General features: G+C 35.7%; 2 protein-coding genes and 1 long non-coding RNA gene across 5 annotated transcripts; 1 reads left to right on the top strand and 2 right to left on the bottom strand.

The window, feature by feature from the left end:
* Nucleotides 1-1024: 1024 nt before the first annotated feature.
* LOC145214721 (uncharacterized) lies at nt 1025-10400 on the top strand. Of its 3 annotated transcripts, XM_080083309.1 has the most exons (7): nt 1025-1179; nt 2123-2307; nt 7388-7573; nt 7808-7938; nt 8237-8326; nt 8657-8879; nt 9018-9692. In XM_080083309.1, exons 2-6 carry the CDS (start codon nt 2163-2165, stop codon nt 8690-8692), a joined length of 588 nt encoding a protein of 195 aa, XP_079939435.1. In that variant the 5' UTR covers nt 1025-1179; nt 2123-2162; the 3' UTR covers nt 8693-8879; nt 9018-9692. The 3 variants fall into 3 exon arrangements, with proteins under 3 accessions (XP_079939435.1, XP_079939433.1, XP_079939434.1); XM_080083307.1 differs by lacking the exons at nt 1025-1179; nt 2123-2307 and adding an exon at nt 5918-6290 and having other exon boundaries at nt 9018-10400; XM_080083308.1 differs by lacking the exons at nt 1025-1179; nt 2123-2307 and adding an exon at nt 5918-6290 and having other exon boundaries at nt 8657-8758; nt 9018-10400.
* A 445-nt stretch (nt 10401-10845) lies between these two features.
* LOC145214723 (uncharacterized) lies at nt 10846-11690 on the bottom strand. Its single transcript, XR_013857105.1, has 2 exons — nt 11375-11690; nt 10846-11223 (listed from the first exon to the last, which is right to left on the bottom strand). It is a non-coding gene; the product is annotated as an uncharacterized LOC145214723 (long non-coding RNA).
* A 2288-nt stretch (nt 11691-13978) lies between these two features.
* LOC145213943 (uncharacterized) lies at nt 13979-20519 on the bottom strand. The gene is made up of 10 exons (XM_080082355.1): nt 19463-20519; nt 19042-19197; nt 17135-17254; nt 16635-16790; nt 16341-16445; nt 15935-16051; nt 15371-15456; nt 15168-15267; nt 14481-14577; nt 13979-14133 (listed from the first exon to the last, which is right to left on the bottom strand). The coding sequence occupies exons 1-10, from the start codon at nt 19527-19529 to the stop codon at nt 14022-14024; spliced, it is 1116 nt and encodes a 371-aa protein (XP_079938481.1). The 5' UTR covers nt 19530-20519; the 3' UTR covers nt 13979-14021.
* Between the last annotated feature and the right edge of the window lie 242 nt (nt 20520-20761).

Here is a 20761-nt window from a genome sequence, read left to right on the forward strand (position 1 = left end):
TATTTTTTTTTCACGGGGTTCGAACCCAGGACACTCCCGGGGACGAATCCCGATTAAGGTTTTTTTTTTTTTTTTATGTCTGTATGTGGGTCAGGCGCGCCAGACCATTCGGCCAAGTTCTCTCGGCTCTTTAGAGCTAAGATCAAGTGTAGGACCTGTTTTGTATTGAACGGCTACTAATTGGATTTTTGTTTTTACGGCACCTACTGGATAGAAAACTACAGAACATAAAAAATATCTATTGATGCAGTGTACAGTCACCCTGGTGTTTGTGCAAGAAAAACGTTTTACCTGCAAAATATCGTTGTAAGTTAACGATTTTTAATGGCCTGCAACAAATTAAAGTTGGACCACAATGGTTTAAAGCAGGGGTCACCAAACTACGGCCCGCGACCACATTTTTTGGTTTGCCAAATTGTTATAGATAACTTCGTAACATTCAAATATTAATCTACTTCTTACAAAAGTTTTCCTGGTGCGATATGTACAATTGATATTACCTAGTTTCATAGGATAACAACACCCAAGATTGATCTAAAGCCGGTTTGTTACGTCACAAACACGACTAAAAGTGTTAATTGTGTGCAAACAATAGCCTTATTTTGTTACTTGTGACGTAATATACCAGCATTGCTCGGAAGATGAGATCAACTGTACAATTTTACAGTCGCATTACCAGATTTTAAATACGATTGTACAAAGACCATCTCTTGGCGCCTTTACAAAAATCGCCTCGAGGACTAAGTTTAGAAAGACGGCGCTGGGGCATTAAACTATGCGGCCCGCGAAAACCATTATTAAACTTATCCGGCCCGCAGTGAAAAAAGTTTGGTGACCCCTGGTCTAAAGCAACAATTTGATGTTAGTCGTGTAGTTTTAAAACGAAAAACTATGTAGCGAGTAGTATTATTGTTCATTGATTTTTAATCCTGGTATTATGTTAATCTTTCGCATTACACCAAATTGGTTAGTTAAAATGTCACGATGTAAATTTTATGTTACATTCTTATAATTTATGTTGTTGAGATAGGCCGCGCATGTATAGTAATGGTCTGGAGTGTTTGAAATTGTAGCAATAAGAGTTCCAGATGATCCTCTGGTCTGGTGTGGTTCAAAAGAAGATGTAAAGTTGACATCCACCCCTGCAACATACATTACCTATACTTAGTACCATTCCTGGTAAGTTTAAACAATTTGGCGTACCAGCTTAGGTGACAGCATATTGTTTATAGTACTAAAACAACCGAAACAAGAACTGATTGTGGCTTCATATAAGTAATGGGCTGGATCGAGTTTCAAAGTGGGGCCCGACTGTAAAAGTACTTTAAAAACAACAAATACAAACTTAAATCCGAAACAAGCAAAAAAGAGAACAACATGGCGTAATTTAAACATAAAGATAAGCAATAAATTTGAAGCACATAACATTTAAGAGGCCTTCAAAGTGTCTTGGTCTTTTTATGACAATCCCAAAAATTGGGTTCGAACCGCGTAAAAAAGTATATATTTCGTTTTAGTCGAGCCGGTGCTATAACAAACAGTGCATGCAAATATTTCTTGTAAGCAACATTATAAATTAACGGTTGTTGCGGCTATACTTTCGCAAAAGTACATCGATTTTTAATGGTTAACCCAGTGGTTCCCAAACTATGCGCCGTGGCACACCAGTGACATGTCATTAGGTGTGCCGCACAAAATATTGAAATTAAAATCAATCAAGTAGGGCAGGAACTTGGCCGAATGGTCTGGCACGCCTGACCCACATACAGACATAAAAAACCTTGATCGGGATTCGTCCCCGGGGGTGTCCTGGGTTCGAACCCCGTGAAAAAAAAAAACGGGGTTCGAACCCAGGACACCCCCCTTTAAACTGAAATAAAAAATTCAAATATATTTGTTATTCAAATGTTCGAAGTGCGCCAAATAATTTTTGTTTTTTTTAAATGCGCCTTATAAGAAAAAAGTTTGGGAACCACTGGGTTAACCCAGGCATTATTTTTCCAAGACTATTGTTGAACTACGACTTTCTTTTTGGTATTTAGTATTTTTATGACGTCACTTTTCATCAAAAACGCAATTAAGTTGAGTGCATTCATGTTCAAAAACATTTTTGGTGCTTCAGTTTTTTAGGTTTAAAGCAATGAAACCAATGTCACAACACAATGGGTACGCCAGCTGTTGAACCGCACACCTCTGCTCGTAAAAAAGCAGACAATATTTATATCTTACCTGCAGCAAGATTGACTCCCAGAAAAAGTCCAATCAAAGCGCTTCTAAGGTGGTGCTCACGGATCGGAAGCATGATAGGTAAAGTACTGCAGTATCCTATGAAAATATATGTGAAATCCCAAAAACGATTCAAGACTTAGACGTTAAAACATATTGACCGCTGGGACAATAAAGGCAATAAAGTTAACACGTGGGAAGTTGTTTCGTGTATTGACGTCACACATGAGTGCAATTACCACGAATGACTTTATAGAATGATTATGTTCTATTGCGTGAACGCTTTATCACGTCATTGTCACACTAGCAGTCATATGTTATTAAACTGCTTTATATCGTTTGTACCGTTACGTTATCATCAGCTTTTCACTGCAGCGTTGTAAGCGGCTCGAACCACTTAAATGGCGGCCGGAACCCAAAAGTACAAACTCCTAACCTGGCCTGAATCTGTTTTGTCAAAAACATTAGCACAGGCCCAAAGTTAATCAAACTCTGCAAACATGACGTGTGTGAAGCTAGGCCCGAATCAAGCCTGTTTTCTTGAAACTCAAGGCCGCAATCGAACCGAAGTCCGGCCCAACTAACTCTAACAAAGGGCAATTGGCTTTTGGTCTTCTTCGGACAGGTTGGAATGTTGACGGATCAACTTGGTCAAACGCGAGGAGCGGCTCAATTGTACACTGTAACAACTACAGATCCTAAAGTTTCATAATTGTCTTTTCCTATTGCTTCGATATACAACTAAAATTGTACACGGGCCCAAACTATAAAGCAAAATTACGTCACAACGATAGCCGATAAGGAAATCAGGCTTAAATCAAGCCCATTTAATGGAAACTTGCCAAAAGACTGGAAAATTTACCAATTTGTCTATGCCACGTCACGATTGGCCTAAAAGAAAATTCAAAGTAACGGACGACAATTGGAACGGCAATAGGTTAATACTAATAAAAATAAAATACATAAAAAAATGTGAAAAACCTTTAAGAACTTTTACCAGTGCATTAAGTCACTTCCAAATCTGAAATTAACTTTTATTCCATAGTCCCTAACTTTGCGTAAAATAACTACATTTCTGCTTGTTGGCATCAAATATATTTCAATGCCATTTTAATTGCTGGTTACTAGATACATTTTACCTCACATTATCCGAAAACTTTGCGATATAGTTTGGTGTAATGAGATGTCAACACAACTGAAAGTCACCTGCAGATTATTGAAAAGGGATAACGCTTCATTAAAACAAACTGACGCAGTGATATTGCCTCACTTAATGACCAACATAAAACGCTTGTACACGCAGGTTAATAATTAAAAACAGAATCCGGCGAAAACACTGAAGGCAAAAAAAACCGCAAGTTGAACAAACAACATAGGGACCATGGAAGCAAACAAGGGCTCTTTTTTACTACACGTTGCTAACTTTTACATTTGCCGTAAACTTGATATGCATATACACTTTAGGTGAATAACGAGATTTGCTGAAAAATGGTCGATACAAATTTTCTTTTTGTCGAACAGGGGTTCTTGTCAACGTAAATAACAACAAACTTACCCTTATTAACAAACACGTAAAGTCGCGCCAACGACAGGGGCGTAAAATGGATGCAGCCTTGTGCCATGAGAATTTATCTTGTATGTTGGTTAAGCCCAAATGGACGATAATTAGATGGGGTTTTAGCGTATTAGTAAACTATTTCTGCAATTGATTGAATAGCCTGCACGTATATTAATTTGTTTTGAGTTAAGTGCTTCTGTTACAGTATATATAGTATATATAGAGAGATTTAAGGGTTTTAACGATATGTTGGTACATGTGACAGAAAGCAAGAGATGTTTGATAGTAACGATTAACAATCAAGGTCGAAGATTGATAATTTAAAAATGATGGCTTGAAACCTTTGAGCAATCACGTGACATATTTATAATATCGTCTTCATGATTTTTGGACTTTTGTGTGACGTAATTACACGAAATGTTAATTTTTTACATTATACGAGATTATTCTGTTGGTAAAAATTGATTAAACAGGTATATAGAATTTTTTACTACGATTTTGTAATAAGCATGTTAATAATACTGGTGTAAAGCCATCCGAGATTTCAGCCACATGCGTCATATAGCGTTTTAAACAACCATGTGAAATGACCTTGTGAAGCGTCCACAAATACTGAATTTAGCCCATGTTTTGAATACTCATTTGCATGTTTATTGTTACAGCACTGCACTGGTGTTTTGTGACACCTAGATTTAAAAAGGGCAGAAATGTGCTACATTTAAAGCATCGAACTATAAAAAGGGGGCACAACGATTAAGTCTTCCTTGCTTTAGGATTTTATTTGTTAATAAATTTTCTCGGCTAGTCGTTCTACAAAACCACTTCGGTCAAACCTTCATGCGGAAATGTAGACAGTTTAAGAATAAATGCATTGCTGGAAAACTGTGTTTGTGCTGGTTGGATTTTTCGCCTATGACAATTTAGTGACAGGTAAATAATAACATGTACATGTTTTGTTTTAATTCTAACTGCAACAAGCTACTAACTATTTGCAACAATTTTATTGTTAAAGAAATCGACACAGTGTTAAAATCATCGAATAAAGTTGCCTTTTATCCTTTTAGAAATCGTTTGGTAAGTGTAGCCGCAACTATTTTTTAAGTTTACTGTAAGTAAGAATTTTAACAATTGATCAATACCCAATATGTTGTCAGCGCACGTAAATTACAAACCAGTCATAAAAATAGGCCGACAAAAGAATTAATAGTTCCGACGAGAGAATTGTTGTACGTATGGCGAATGTGGTTAGTGTGATAGGTGTCACTATTTTTACATCATTAGTATGTCATGAAATCCCTTGATTTTTACATCCGTTGATACATTTTGTAGCATCAGCACGGAGCAGTTTTCTGCGATTGTGTGGATACAGTTGTGGTTCTAACTTGACCAAATGGTCCGGCGCGCTTAACCTATACATAAACATACATAAAAAAACTTGATCGCGATTCTTTCGTGGCAGCGTCCTGGGTTCGAACTCCATGAAATAAATGTTTAAACCAGTGGGTTTGTAGCGAACCTGAAGCTTGCTGGATCTGATCCTTAATTGAACTTCGTCCGTGCACAATTATATCCGTAGTCACTTTGTATTAGTACAAGAGTTGAGTTATGTTATAGTGGTAATATGATATCGCTCGAAACAACATGTAAATATACGTACACTTGTCAACGACAAACAGTCAACAAAAGGTGACAACATATGGTTTACAGCTGTGTGGAATTAAATGCTTGAGGTGTTGATTGATTTACTTGTCAAATACGTTTGTTCAGATCACAATCACACATGTTAAACAACTTAAATTAAGTAGGAAACAATCCTTTTTCAACACGTTACAGCTTCCAACTATATCGGCGCTGGTTAATGAATCATTATTTTTCAGATACCTGTACCCGCCTGTACTATTGGTAACATATTTTTGGTTGTTTTTCAATTGCATTGTATTACCATTAGACAGCATGTGACAACCATCAAGCAAATCATGTCACCTATTTCTGGGCAAATTAAATGCGCGTGTGCGCTAATGTTAATAGGATGTGTCTTTCTGTGCACTGCGCAAATCCAACAAAGTTTTTTCGCAACTGGAATGCAAATACATTGGCTCAGTCTCGGACAAAGTTTAGTGTTAAATCGAAGTGTATTGTCTTTCACCGATGTTTTGTTATCAGAGCAATTATAGGAGATACAAACACAAAATTTCAATTGTTTTTTTTGCAGATGCTTGGACAATTCAGGCCTTAGACGATCTTCAAAATGGTGGAAATGTATCAATAAACTTTCGTGCAACATTAACTTTTTCCACCACGAATAACATCAACTTTTGTTTATGGCGGGTAAACAACTACCATGCATCTTTTGAGGAAAATCATGCAGACGTTACATGTATTAAAAATAGCAGTCACGTGACATCAACACTTTTAACCCAACCTATTCAGGAAACAATCAATGTATCCGTAACTTGTGATCAACCATTACAAGGTTCAAATGAAAACCTGATACTGTATGCTCAAAGTAAGTGTTTTAAAGGTTTTACCATTCAGGATGTAGGCCAGTGATTCTTAACCGGGGTTCGATCGAACCCCGGCGTTGCCGAATCATGGGTTTGACGAAGGTCTTTTTGAAGTACAATACAAAAATATCAAAACACTTGAAGGTTAAACTTATAGGCAGGTGTGTTTTAAACTGCACTAAACAGTTTTTGTGGTACTAAAAAGAGTATTACCAGCCTAGTATCCATATGCTTCAGACTTTTTGTGCGCCTATTGTGTGAAATCAATGCGAACAAAACAGGTACCACAAGCATCACAATATAGATTATGACATCATAAACACTTAAGACTGATCTCCTCGCTGTGTAGCTCAATCTGTGCACCAAGGTAGAAATTAATCTGGATTTTTTTGGGCGCTATTAGACGATAAATACATGATATAAACGTATTTTAAAACAAAAATAAGAAGGTAAATCGCGGCCGTTGGTGAAATTAGAATGTGCAATGCGGCCGTCCCAGCAAAATGGTTGTGCACCCATGCACTAAGGTTTAATTTTCTTATTTTGACGTAACAAAGAGAATTGTTCGTAAGCAGAAAAACAACGAAATTTTGTTGGCAGCAAAAACTTTTTACTTCATCTTTTTTATGTTTGTGTACAGATGCTAAAATTAGAATGCTTTATTTTAGTAAAAACTAAAAATTGCCGGAATTAAAGCAATCATGAAACAAGTTGCTTTTATGATTATGTCAGAATTAAACAAAATGGCAGACAGTAACTGTGGCCACTACGTTTGAACAAAAACTAATTATGACCCACCAAACAAAATGGGTTAAAAACCTATAGGATGTAACTTTGGGGTTCGACCAAAGGCTGAAGAAATCATAGGGGTTCGGTCGTTATAAAAAGGTTAAGAACCACTGATGTAGGCTATATTAGTAAAACATATATATGTGATAATTACATACCACCTTTATTGCTAACTATTTATGTTAGCTATATGTAGTGCAACACTAAAGACATCAACAAATGTACCACAGTTGTTGCTTGTCACCCAATTTATTTGAAGTGAAATTGGTGAATAAATTAACTCTAAAACCTTTTTCAATATTTTTTAAAGCCTGCCCAACAAATTTACACATAGAATTGAGAAGTGGGGAAAAATTTGGACAGTACAATTCTGTTGGATGGTTTCGATGCCCACACAATGGCACACTGGTGTATGAATCTGGAATAATAAGATCACAACCAACAGTTTGCTTGCCTAATGCCACATGGGATGGATCGAATGGTCTCTGTGTCAAAGGTAAGTGTTTCTATCCTCATATCTGGAATTTTTATACGAAAAAAACTCATTTTTATCAATTAAGTAAACAAATAGAAAACATGTCGCTTTCAGCTTTGGGGGATAGGAAATCACTACACAGTTGGAAAAACAAAGAACATCTGTTTATGTTGGTTTATATCAAGAAATTCCTGTTCACCATATGGTGTTGTACCACAAAAATTAATGAATTACAGATTTTTTTCATATTTTTAGTCATTCTGTCAGGACTGCCACTCTTCAATCTAACAAAACACACGCCCCAGCTTGCAAACTTTACATGCCATTTAGAAGGAAATCAAAGTACTATTTCTGGAAGCGAACTCCAATTGCAAATTGGTTCACAGGTAGTTTAACAGTTTAATTAACATCTAAGTAGTTTAATTAACATCTAAAAATCAGATGTGCACTTACAAAAATTCAAAAATAAATGAGAGACTGTCCGGGTCAAGATTACTGTTGACCTCATCTCTGAGGCAAAAAGTAAATCATTTGAATTTTAAACTTTTAGCTCATTGTATAACAATAAATGCAGAGTGTAACCTTAAAATATAAATGTTACTGTGGTTTATGTAAATTTATGTTCAAGGAAATGTTGTCCAAATGTCATACACTATTGATTGCAATAAATTCTTCAACTTGCAGAATGTCAATGAGAATTTTACAGTAAAGCCTATAGATGATGGAAAACTTGTCAAATGCAAGTTAATTTTACCAAATGCAACAAAGTATTTTGTGAGTATTGTACAGTGTGTAGCATATGTACAATACTATTCTAAGTATGTACCAGTTTGTGATAGTTAAAAATATACATGTAAAAAAAACTGTAAATGTGAAAACTTTAAAGCATTTCACCACTAAATGTGTGTAATGAATTTTGAAGGAGAATCTTGTAGAACATACTGAGCAAGATAAAGTTGTAGCTGAAAAGAAAAATAAACTGCTCTCCACAGATGAAATAATGTTAAAAATTGGACCGCATAGCTATATAATCAATAAAAAGGCTTTCTAACTGCAGCTAAATTATTGGGTCATTTACTACAAAGTGCATTTTAAAACTTTCAGATCAACCATACATTGAAAATGCAACCTGTGAAGTAAATATAGCATGTAAAATCAAAGTATTTGCCAAGCCAAAACCTTTCAGCTCTGTGTTATTTTTATCAGGTTAGTTTATATTTTGTAAAGTATTATTGCAAAAACGGTTATGTTCAATATTTTTGAGAACAACTTCAAAAAAATTAACTGTTCTGAAACAAATCCACCAGAATATGTTGTGCATATCCAGGTAATGTTTTAAAATATTTTTTTTTAATAAATGGCAAATTCATTTTATTGTGTTGTGCCATTGTACAATAAAAAAACACAGCAAGTTCACTGATCAACTTTGATTATGTTTAGAAAATATTTATTGTTATACTTTTAGGATCTCTTGCCTGGAAACTACACACTGCAGTTATCAAATGGGGTTATTGGGCCAAAAAATGTTATGATTTACATTCCTGTTTTTGATAGTAAGAAAGTTTTGTTTTACACAACTTTAATTCAGGTTTTGTTTGCACTAAAAATGTAATAGCATAAAAAAGTGTTAACTTTATACATGTTTTCCGTTTTGTTACTGCAGTGACACAATGAAAATGTTTATTTGATTTCCATTTAGTCAGTATGTATCTTAATATTGCTCTGTGTAAGATAAACCATATTGTTTAATACTTTAATTTCTAGTTGAAATAAATTAATCATTGTCATAAATCAAATAAAATGAACTGTTTCTTTACATAGGTAGCGAAATTTTATTTGCTTGTTATTTTTTGTCACTGTCACTTATTGTTTTCGTTCTTTTTCGTTGTGGCACCGTTTTTGTGTTATGGCACCCTCGCTGCTTCCCCTTAGGAGTGATTAGTTGTGAAAGCGTTGATTGCGCCGGAATGTGCCTTCCTGTTCCGCATGCTTTAAATAGGGCGTCACTAGTCGAAGAGATGGCTTTTTCTCTGGGTGCCGTGAAACGTGGTGATATTGGTGTTGGTGGTGGGTTGCCACGTGCCCGGTGTAACTTTGTTTTTACATTGTTTTAAATATAAGTCGCGCCCATAAGCTAAACCAGTGTGAGGGAGTATAATTGGCTTTAGTGGTGAGCCGTTATTGCAGGGTTCTGGACCGGTTACGAATTAAGTAAGCAGGCTTGGTGCATAAGATCGATTTGTCAGGCCTGCCGAAATAATTCGGTAACACATATCATGAAGTTTTTACAGCGACTGAGTCATTGATTCCTGGTATGAAGTGGGGATTCATCACATGGAATATTGTGCTCATATCCTTGTTCTGCATTGTAATGTCTTTTGTGATTGTGATAATTGTGTATACAGCAAGAAAATGAAATAACATGGGTTTGAATGTCAAAGAATAGAGAAGGGTTTTCAAGGTGCTATCACTTATTGGTTTATACATTAACAAGCCTAACCAATAAAAATACTTATGGCATAACTACACTTTTAAAAGTAAAATATGTGAAACATAATGTATGTAATTCCAAATCTGCTACAAAGCTGTTTTTTGTGTGCAATTATTAAAATGTGTTTACATCATTATTGAAACAGCATCAAAATTCAATCACATTTTAATAATTTATGCATAACTGCTTCTTAGCTGTAAATAGTCTGTATGACACTAGACTACAATTGACTTTTCTCAGTACTTGCTTTTATCGTTTTCTGGACATAATGTATTGGATATGATTTTTCAAAATTGTTGTGACTACAATACATGGTGTATTTTCATTATGCACCCCAGAAAGGAAACGGTTTTAGAAGTGTGTCTTCCAGTAAAAAAAATGTTTTATATGCTTGTAGTAAAACTGAGTTCAAATGAAACACGTAAATGCATCATATTATAGCTGAGTTATTTTCAGAAAAAAGTTTAATGTTTAAAACCTGGTGGGAGATGTGCTTTGATTGCCATTTACTATGGATCAACATTACCCGGAAGTACTGGGTGGTACTTTCGACATGGCAATCAGGAAACGGTGTAAACAGGCAACATGCTTTCTCATGTTCATGCCACAAGCAAACATGGGTGGGGTATTGGCTCTGTCACATTTACTTGGTTATACATATATTTAGGATGACAACCATAAAGTCATTTGTCATATCGCTACTGGCAGTTGTGGCGCCACACAGGATGATAACACTGTGTACAATATTGTGAAACTCATTAGCATGGAAGTTTTGTGACCCAGTCAAGCAAACACAAAAGAAAAAAGTCCAAAATTTAATTAAATTTGGCGTCCATGATACTGTACAGAAAACAAATAGAAAATAAACTTTACCAGACAGTAAAAAAGGTTTTATAACGCTAATATGGATGAATGTTGTCAAGCAATACACAGTAAGTACAACACATACCATTGTAACTTTACAAATCACATTTAATTTTGGAATTTGTTGTAGTCCACTGCATAAGGGTCGGAATATGTTACTTCATACTACACAGCTTCATCACTATACTTTACATTTTATTCAACAAAACGTTTTTGAAAGAGTCCCAATTTGACCTCTGTACAACATCAACACATTTTGGCCTCCTTAATTTTATCATCATCATCTGTTTTACTTTACACAGCAGTGTGGCAACAACTGCAAACGTTCAAAAGAATAGTTGTTTGGTGGTTGTTTATCCAAAGCTTGTAATGGAGTTATATTACTACCATAACAAGCTCAAGCTTTATACGGTATTATAGTATTTAGATTTACAGTTCAAATGTGAGAAAAACCAGCCAATACTCACATGCATGTCATACAAGTGTACCTAAAAATAGGTATAACATCTTTCAGTTACAAGGTGTTAAAAGTTATGCAGAATACATTATGTCAAACAGCCTGAAAACCAAACAGGTATATTTGTGACTGCTGATGATTTTCAGGGCAGTGCGTCTACAAGGTATAATGGATTAATAGCCATTTTAGTACAGTTGATAGTTCATTGCACAAACGCTAACCTAACAACACTCCCATCATTTAAATACCTGAAGGTATTGGTTTGCAGTCTTGTACAATCATACTGACTGTAAAATGTAATATGTCAAATTACTATTTCAACTCTGGTTGGGGTATTTAAAAAAGTTAATATATTTAGCATATGCGGGACATAACAAAAATGCTACCAAAATGTTGATGTTACTTTACTTATGAAGCGCATATTTAAATGGACAAAAAACATCATAGTGTTTTGCACAGTAAAGCACGGACGTGATTTCTCCAGAACTGCTGAGTCATGTAAACAAGCCTGCAACATGAGTAGTCGTTTTTTCAAAATATAGACTTGAACGAAACGTTTATTTCCGCTTGCAGTAAACACTGCGATTTAATTTAGGATGTTTTGTAGTTAAAATATTAAGTTTTACCAATCCTTACAATACTGAATATTGTTTATCGGTGTATGATAAAAACTAACCATGCGTAGACAAGGAATTGCTATGCGCATGCGCTGAACGATTGCGGACTACAAAGGTTTCGGTTACATAATCATGATAGTCGATCGAAATTGGATAGTTTATTACTTATAGATTTCAAGGTGACTGTAGTGTTTGACTTTTTGCCTCTAAACGAAACGAAAAACAGTACATAATGACCGGGTGGCTGTGGTTAGAATATTTGAGATGATTTTGAAAAGACCGTTTGTCGATTTTCCACTAAACTAATCGAGTTTTGTTAATATCACAGTGCTAGTTTAGTGGCCTACTTTTACTAATGGATTTCAACCTGAATTTTTCCACCTGGTTATTGGTTTCAACCTGTAAATTTGCCGTCGTTTTGTTGATTTTCTAGATTTAATTCTATTTTGCTTTTTATTATTCTTGTAATTCCAATCGCAACAAAACAACTCTATGCAAAAGGCAGTTACACATCACATTGTAAAAATGCCACGGCAGAATTGTAACGCCACGGCAGAATTTGTAAATCCTTGTGTGCCATGTTTAGACGATAAATGTGGCCACAATTCCATAACGGGTTGTGCGGTTAATTGCTTTACTGTATTAACCTAACTTATATATTTTACATCCTGTTTGTATTTGTTCGGAAACTGAAGATGCCGAAAAACTTTGACGAAACATATATTGAAAATTCTGTGTGATTTGGCTTAGGTTTTGTTTCATACATTCCAATTTACGACACAAGTTTTATCGTTTACAGTACAGTCCAAATAGAGTATGAGTAAATGACATCTATCGTGGAAGTTTTAAAAATGCCAACAATTTTTTCTACACAACAATGTGGGAACCTGAAAAAATATTTTACATGTAAAATACCCATTACGTTTCAGAATACCTCGTGGACATACAGTACTTTTAACAATACTGTAGAAACCGGCTAATTCTGTTTGGCCTAAGGTTTTGTGTACTACGTTTTGGATTATTAGATTATAGGAGTTTACGACACAAGTTTATTCGTTTGCAGAACAATCCAAATAAGACCACGACATTTATCACGAAAACTAAAACAAAAAGATTACCATCAATATTTTAGCACAACATTGTTGGAACTGAGCTATAAAAAAACTTCGTGGACATTAAGCACTTTTAACATGTAGGGTCGTTAACAACAATGGATGCTAGCAGTTTATAACTTGTGAGCTTTTTATGACAAAATTAATTAATAATGGCATCTATTCTAATTCAGCACTTTCATATTTTTCAAAATGTACGACAGGTGTTTCCTGAAGTGAACAATGCTTTGACAACAACACACAGAAAAAACATATCTTTTTTGCCTTTTACAATATGGTTTTAACGAAATAGCAGACAGGTCAAAACACAGACTGTTTTTAGTTGTTGGTACATCAACGCAATGGGCACTTTATTTTCATGGCTGTGTGCAGATTTGCTGTTCTCTTGAGTTGTGGGGCCCATCGAACATTTGGAATATCCCTACTCTGGATTCGTGGACCGTTAAGGTTAGCAAATCCACATTTATTAAACCACCAGCCACCGCCTCGAACTTGAGCACAATTTTGTACTGTCCTGTGGATCACAAACACCTTTTATATAATCTGAGAACTTTAGGAACGTCGTAGAAACAAACATCAACTGTTAGATTTTGAGTATATAGTTTGATGTGACCCTGTAGGACAGCGGTTCCCAAACTTTTTCATTTTTTTTGAAAAAAGGGTCCTTTTGCCATTATTTCCCGCCTTCAGGTTCCATCGCTTTGAAAGTCTTATTACACCGCCCTTTTTTAAAACATTAGCATGATCTTATCTGGACCCACTGCGTTTTTCAACTGAGGCTTGGAGGTTGTATTTGTTCAAATTTTAGTCATTCAAAATACACTTTCTTTGTGAAAAAGCGCATGATTTTAACCTAATCGTAAATAATTAAGAAAAAAAGCAAGAACAAAAAACACTCGAATAACATCAGTGCATGCCAAGCTTGCTCTTATTGGAGTTCAATGAGAAAATCTGTCGTTGCGTCCCCAGCTGTTGATGACGTGTCATAGTTGGCGATATGCAGCTTGTATTTGGTTCCCTCAGGTCCAACCGAAAATGATCTGAAATTGAGATATTTTGAAGAGAATTTTGAAATCTGTCATCGCTTTATCGCAAAAACAAATATACAATCTGCTAAAGAAATCCGCAATGTAAAAGGCTTGTGAATGTTAGGCATTCACCAGCTACAGTCGGTCGAAGCATTTCACCAGCAATCTAGCGACCGTTTGTCGCTGTGGTAAAGTGCCATTTCCAACTGATCAGTAAGAATTTTTTTTGTGGTTCGCTAAAACCTCATTCTAGCAAGCGATTACAATGCGTTTTTATCTAGTTCCGTGACACTTCATACTATTGCAAAGACGCACTAAGCAATACTTCACTGCTTGATAAAAACAATTCGTATGTGTACCTGTACAAAGCAAATGTGTGAATTCCAGATGTGTTGAACAGCTCTATCCGAAGCAAACAGTTGCCTTTTTTTGTAAGTTGGTGCACCTTCTCAAGACCTGGAAAATGTGTATCGTATGAAATTGAAAGTAAGTTGCACCCTAATTCGTTTGGCCACAAGATGTCCGTTATAAAAATCCTATCCAGTTTAAAAGTTTTTGAAATACTCGATAGTGTGACAGAACTTGGTTGTACTGTTGAAAAAAAACAAGGCTCTCGTACTATCAAAAGCATAAAGCATGTTTATGTGCAGCTGCTTTGCCCATTTCTCGTTTTCACATGCCAGAAGTGTCGAGTACGGCGGCATACCTTGTTAGCAGCGACATGATAATTTCAAATTATGTTGCACTTTCAAATAGTGCAATAAAAACAGACTCTTGTCCAAAAATCACACGAACTACAGGTCAAATGTAATGGTAATGAAGTTTATGTAAACTTTAGGTTACATACTTTATTTTACCGCACTTGTAAGCATATTTCGGTACAAAACGAAAAGTGGTGAACAAGATCGTTAAATCTATATATTTGTAATTTTTTGGGTATATATTCTGAATAAAGTTTGGGGTAGCCTGAAATTGTTAAAGTTGATCATCATTGAAAACTTTGAGCGTCCCTGTAACAAGCAATAATACGAAACTTTTGAACTTACCCCACCAAAATTCTCCAGACAGATTTCCAAATCCTGTTTTGTACTTTTCCCAACCGAGGTTAAAATCAATGCTGTCATCACCAATCCTTCTTTGCATTACCTGCGCACAAATTACATAACGAACAAACGAACGGTGGACTGTATTGGACATAATTACATCTTCAGTATTTAGTCATAACAGTTTATTATAGGTTTCCTCTTACCGCCCATCCCTTGTCGCAAACTGTGTTAGTTCCGTCTGGGGAAACTACCCGAGTGCGGCATTCGTCCAACCAGCATAACTGCTTTTCTGAAAATGAAAATAATTTGATACTGCATGACCACTTACAGTTTGAAATACGTTGTTTTTTGAATAAACTTTAACTTTGGTTACTACTTATAAAACTGTGCTTTTACAGAAAGCGTCCTGAACCAACGTTCACTCAATACAGATGATTCAAGTTACGGATAATCATAACTTAGTAAACTTAAGCTTTTAGTGCACCTAAATCAATCCGTGTTTTTCGTTGTGCAATGTATTGTAAATAATATCGAGTTCGCGAAATTAATGGCATCCTCAGTTCTAGACAAGAAATCAAAACGACTTTGGTTACTACCTGAGCTAATTTAAATGCAAACAAATAGGCATTAAAAATTGGGAACATTTTCCAGCAGACAAAATATGAAAATCATGTCGTATTATATCCATAAAGAAAGCAACACAGATTTGCGAAACTGCTTTGTATAGGTTACAGAAGAAATTTTCGGTCAAAGCTGGCTAATTGTACCTTGGCAATATCGACCAGCGAACCCTTTTGGACAAAGACAGAAGTATTCAGTTATTCCGTCAACGCAAGTCGAGTTGTTTACACACCGATTGTTGTAATCACACTCGTTGAGATCACCTAATTACAAAACAATTTTACCCAATAGCCCAAAAATGAAGATCGTGTAACGTTTGCTGAGTTAGACGTCAACTGTACAATGTCATATCATACATCCTATCCAACACTATTGTCTACCATATAACATGTATCTATTCGAGAAGAAAACGGATTTTAACTTTGATCGACAACATTTGTGTAAAATATGGGCTTAGGTTAAATCATTATCGAGTTAAAACAAAAAAACAATTGACTCTATCCCATTAGTGCGTTAGTTTTGTGTCTCAAACACACCAAATGTTGTACATACGGTTAAAAGTAAAGGTATAGGAAGTAGTCCAGCAATTCTTGTCGTTTGCAGCAGCTGTTTCTCCTAAATCAGTGCGTTTGTAGAAAGTAACGAAGTTACTCTTTCCTGAAATAAATACAACGAAATTATTAAGAATATGATTTGTAATCAACATAGCTATATATCCGTTGCTCTATCCACCGTAAATGACGCTTGAAGTATACACATAGTTTTGGTATCAAATACACGCTTTAATCTACATCAGAAATTGATTTGGCGATTATTCTATGTTAGGCTGTTGTAAACAATAGTTACCATCTATTTCTCCGGCCAGCAACGCTGCAGAACACACTGAAGAGTTTTGATGGTAAAATCCCGTTCCACAAGGGAAAACAGCAGGTGCTTTGCATTTCTTTGGGCACTGGACTTTAGTTATTGCAAATTTAGCGTTCCCGTCAGTCATGCACGTCACTAGAAATGATGTCACGAATTAGAATGACATTAATTACGTTTGTGTTGCGGTAGTATACTTGGTTTATTTCATTTATTTCGATTATACTAAAAATCCTTTTTGCCAGTTTTCCGGCTAATTTTTGTATTGATTTGTGAAAGTGTTACCATCACATGGTCATACATAAACATATATATTTGCGCACTCATTATCAGACAAATTTTGTGTAGAGAAAAGCAATAAATCCAGAATTAAATTTACATTTGAGGGTAAAATTTCATAACAGTTGCATCATCTGTTTCAAAAACTTTTTGATACCATAATTTAGGGTTCATAAACTCGCTTTCTACATATTGCAACATACTTCTGAACGCGTATGAAACGTTGGCTGCCGAGCAAGTTGAACTACTAACACCGTATTGAATGTCCCCCTTATATCGAAGCTTTCCAGATGTTTTGAAGACTTCAACCAAACCTCCGGAATCTGAAAAGCAACATATCAAAGTACGTATAGGAAATTACCAAAGATTCCGACAAAACAAAAAATGCTTTTTTGGGCCACTCTTAAGTCAATTTTTGTCGTATTGTATTGTTAGTTTAAGTACACCTTGAAGCAACAAAAAAAAAAAACAGTACACAGCAGCGAAACGCTGATGGTGGTTTTGTTTTAAGTAAAGCAGAGGTCGGCAGCATTTTTTGCACTGCGGACCGCTTTTGAAAGTGAAATTTTATTACGGACTGGCCTTAAAAAATACGAATATTCACCAATAAAAAAGCGCGGTTAGTTTATTATCCCCAGGATGCACGAAGAAAATGATTTAAAGCATTTATACCCTAAAAAGTACACGGCCCAAGAACGAATTCCTTGCGGACCGGCGGTTGCTGATCACTGAAGTAAAAAAACTGGCTGGTAACAATATATTTAAATTCTAGCATGATGTACGAAAGACGTCTTTCAAAGGTTGTGACAATTGCAACAAATGCTTTAGTGATCGAAACGCTTTTAACTTTTTTACAATAATGTAGTAAAAGCTTTATCATTTAAAGATGCATATATTTCGCCTTAACAAGATCATCGGTGCCTTATTGATATATAATCTTACAGTCAAAATGGTTCCTTGAAGTTCAAAATGGATCCTTGAAGTTCATGCAACGTGCTGGGAGATTCAAGTTTCAGGTTTAAAGTACAAGTATTACCTTTTAAAAAAGGATTCCCATGAGGGTGTTTTAAAACCGCGGTCGTTTTTATGATTATGGGCTTAAATGGGCGTTAGTTGATCTTAGCGATCCTTGTATCGTGGGAAAAATCGTTTCTCGATAGAAGTAAGTTGTTCGTCTTTAGCATAATAAGGATAACAGTTTTGCATGTAGATTTGGCATGTTGCACTTTGTGTTTGATATGTCACTACTATTGGCTACCGGCCCCGATGGAAATGAAAGAATAAATTTAAACATGATTTAGTATCGTGTGTTGCGTTTCTTGGTTCTGCTTTTGCTTTTTATTTTATAGGAAGACAACAAGACATGAATCATGTACACAGAGAACCAAAATGAAGATACTTCAACATCGAACTAACAAAAGTTAAGTTAACCTGTTTTTTTCGTGGCATTGTCGAATAATTTAAGACGAATAGTTAACGACGAAATTTTGTAGTAACAAACGAACGGTGAACTGCATTGGATATAATGAAATCTTTAGGATATACTCATAACAGTTAAATCCTCATTTATTTTAAATGACTAAATTAACTGCCAAAACACTTCCATCGATAATTTTAACTGCAAATGAGTCCAAAGTTAACCATTAATGGCGACTAGGGATTTGTCGTGTGTTCTTCCTTCCGGCGCTTGAAACTATCCGGCAGGGTTTCTTTCGGTGGTTTATTTTTCTGTCGAACTCCACCCTCTGTCCCTAACACGAGTGGTTAGATTCTAGGGCCCCCGCGACTGGTCGCAACATCGTTACCCCCCAGTCGTGTGATGCTCACCCTGGGCCAAACTCACTTTCTTGTGAGCACCCGACACATAACGCTTCATAACACGGTGCAGCTGCAGCGCGTTGTACAATTATCTACCAATTGTGCCCGACATTTTTTTGCGCTTCATAACGTTTTAACGTTGCGCAGCTGTATTTCCGGCTTGGTGATTGTTTTAGTGCAATTGTGTTACTACGTTGTCTTTTACTACGACAACCAAAAATCGTTTCTTTTCACCAAGATTTTCACCAAAAATCGTTTCTCGAGTCACATCGCTACAGCTATTTTAACTTACTATCAATGCGTTGATCGTGAATTGCTGCAAGGCAAACAGGACCACGGGCATAAACCCCACTTCCACAGAGATCAGAGTGTTCCTTCCAACAGTCAGCTGGACAAACCATCTTGGTTATCGAATGCTTCAAGTCCTTGAACTTCGTGTCACATGTCACTTTAATAGATTATATGATTGTTACCACAATATTGTCGAAGTACATGGTTTTTAAACTTGTCTTTTTTGTTCAAACGAAGCTATACAGTAAAGTCGATCCACGTATATATACGCTATAGGGTGAAAGGTAAACTTTTTTATGAACTTTACTCTTATTTGCTCAGGTCAACAAACGTATTCAACTTGTAGTTAAATGCTTGTTTGATTTGGGCACAGTAATAAAAGCAAAGACATATTTACTACTTTGACAGGACCGTCAACCTACCTTCCAAACTTAACGCGCAGTGCACACACAATAGTATGACAATGAAATAAATCTTGTTCAAACTCATGTTGGAATAGGCTAAACAGAAGAACACGTATAATTTTGAACTCTATAATTTTCGAATATCTTAGATGTCTGTATGATACAAAAGTGTCCCTCATAAACGAAAGTGTAAAAAAATCTCGCTTTCATTGTAGTATAATGACCAAGTTGTAGAACTTTTGCAATCAATATAATGGAGAGACGGTTCATTAAAACCAGCCTCACAACTTTGAGATGGAATAAGGGGTTCGCCCTGGGGGGCACTTTTTTGGGATAAAACCCCTTTTTAAGTTTCGACCATCATAATATGCAACCTTACTCCGCCTCTATGGCCACACAAATTCTACATGCAAGCTGACTTAAAAGGTGGTTTGGAAAAGATTGGCAACTAATTATTGCTTGTTAAATGGTGAAACACTTATTACGCATCGACAAACTAAACCATCCATATGCTTTCCTAAAATTAATTGATAATCAGTTTAAAGCAACATGAACACAAATTCGATTACTGTAGTTCCTTAGGGCCGCAGCCCAGTGCCGGTCTTTCAGGAGTTCGTTACTAGGCAGTATACTTTCTCATCGAATCAAAGTTTAAATAAATTGGATGGACTAAATCAATTTTCGTTGCTAAACATCTTTCGATTTTAAAAGCCGGTCTACCATAACATTTTAGTTTTAACACGAACTGCAGTACAAAAAATGTTACCGACCACTGAGAGCAAAAACGACACCTATAACCGAACATTCGCGCAAGCACAATGCTGTTATTGGCATGATACCGTGGTGCAGCAAAAATGGAAAACACACAACACTTCCGCTTATTTATTAACGTTACACAAGTAGCCAGTACAATAAGGTGGTCTCTTCCTTGGAATTTTGCACTAATATTTGACCGTTACTGGGACTATGCAGGTACAACCTTGTTAAAACATGTAATTTTCACTGAACCGACTGCTGTAATATGTTTTGCTTTTTATATGACTGTACCTGGCTAGCCCAATAAATATAGTTAATACTGTCCACCTGCACGTAAAATTGCAATCATCTTGTTTTTAATTTAATAGAAATTATAAAATTACATTATTAAAACGATAAAAACACGTTTCAATACCTAGCATTTAATGACAAAAATAGTACTTTGCATTTAAGTACAGGCAAAAAGCTTTCTGATTATTGCGTGCTAACTTACCATTCCTCTACGAGTTTCGTTCAAAGACATTACGATCATTTTGAGTCGTAAAAAGTAGAAAGAAAACA

Source organism: Phallusia mammillata, chromosome 2 (assembly GCF_965637545.1).
Source record: "Phallusia mammillata chromosome 2, kaPhaMamm4.hap1.1, whole genome shotgun sequence".
NCBI classification, from domain to species: Eukaryota; Metazoa; Chordata; class Ascidiacea; order Phlebobranchia; family Ascidiidae; genus Phallusia; species Phallusia mammillata.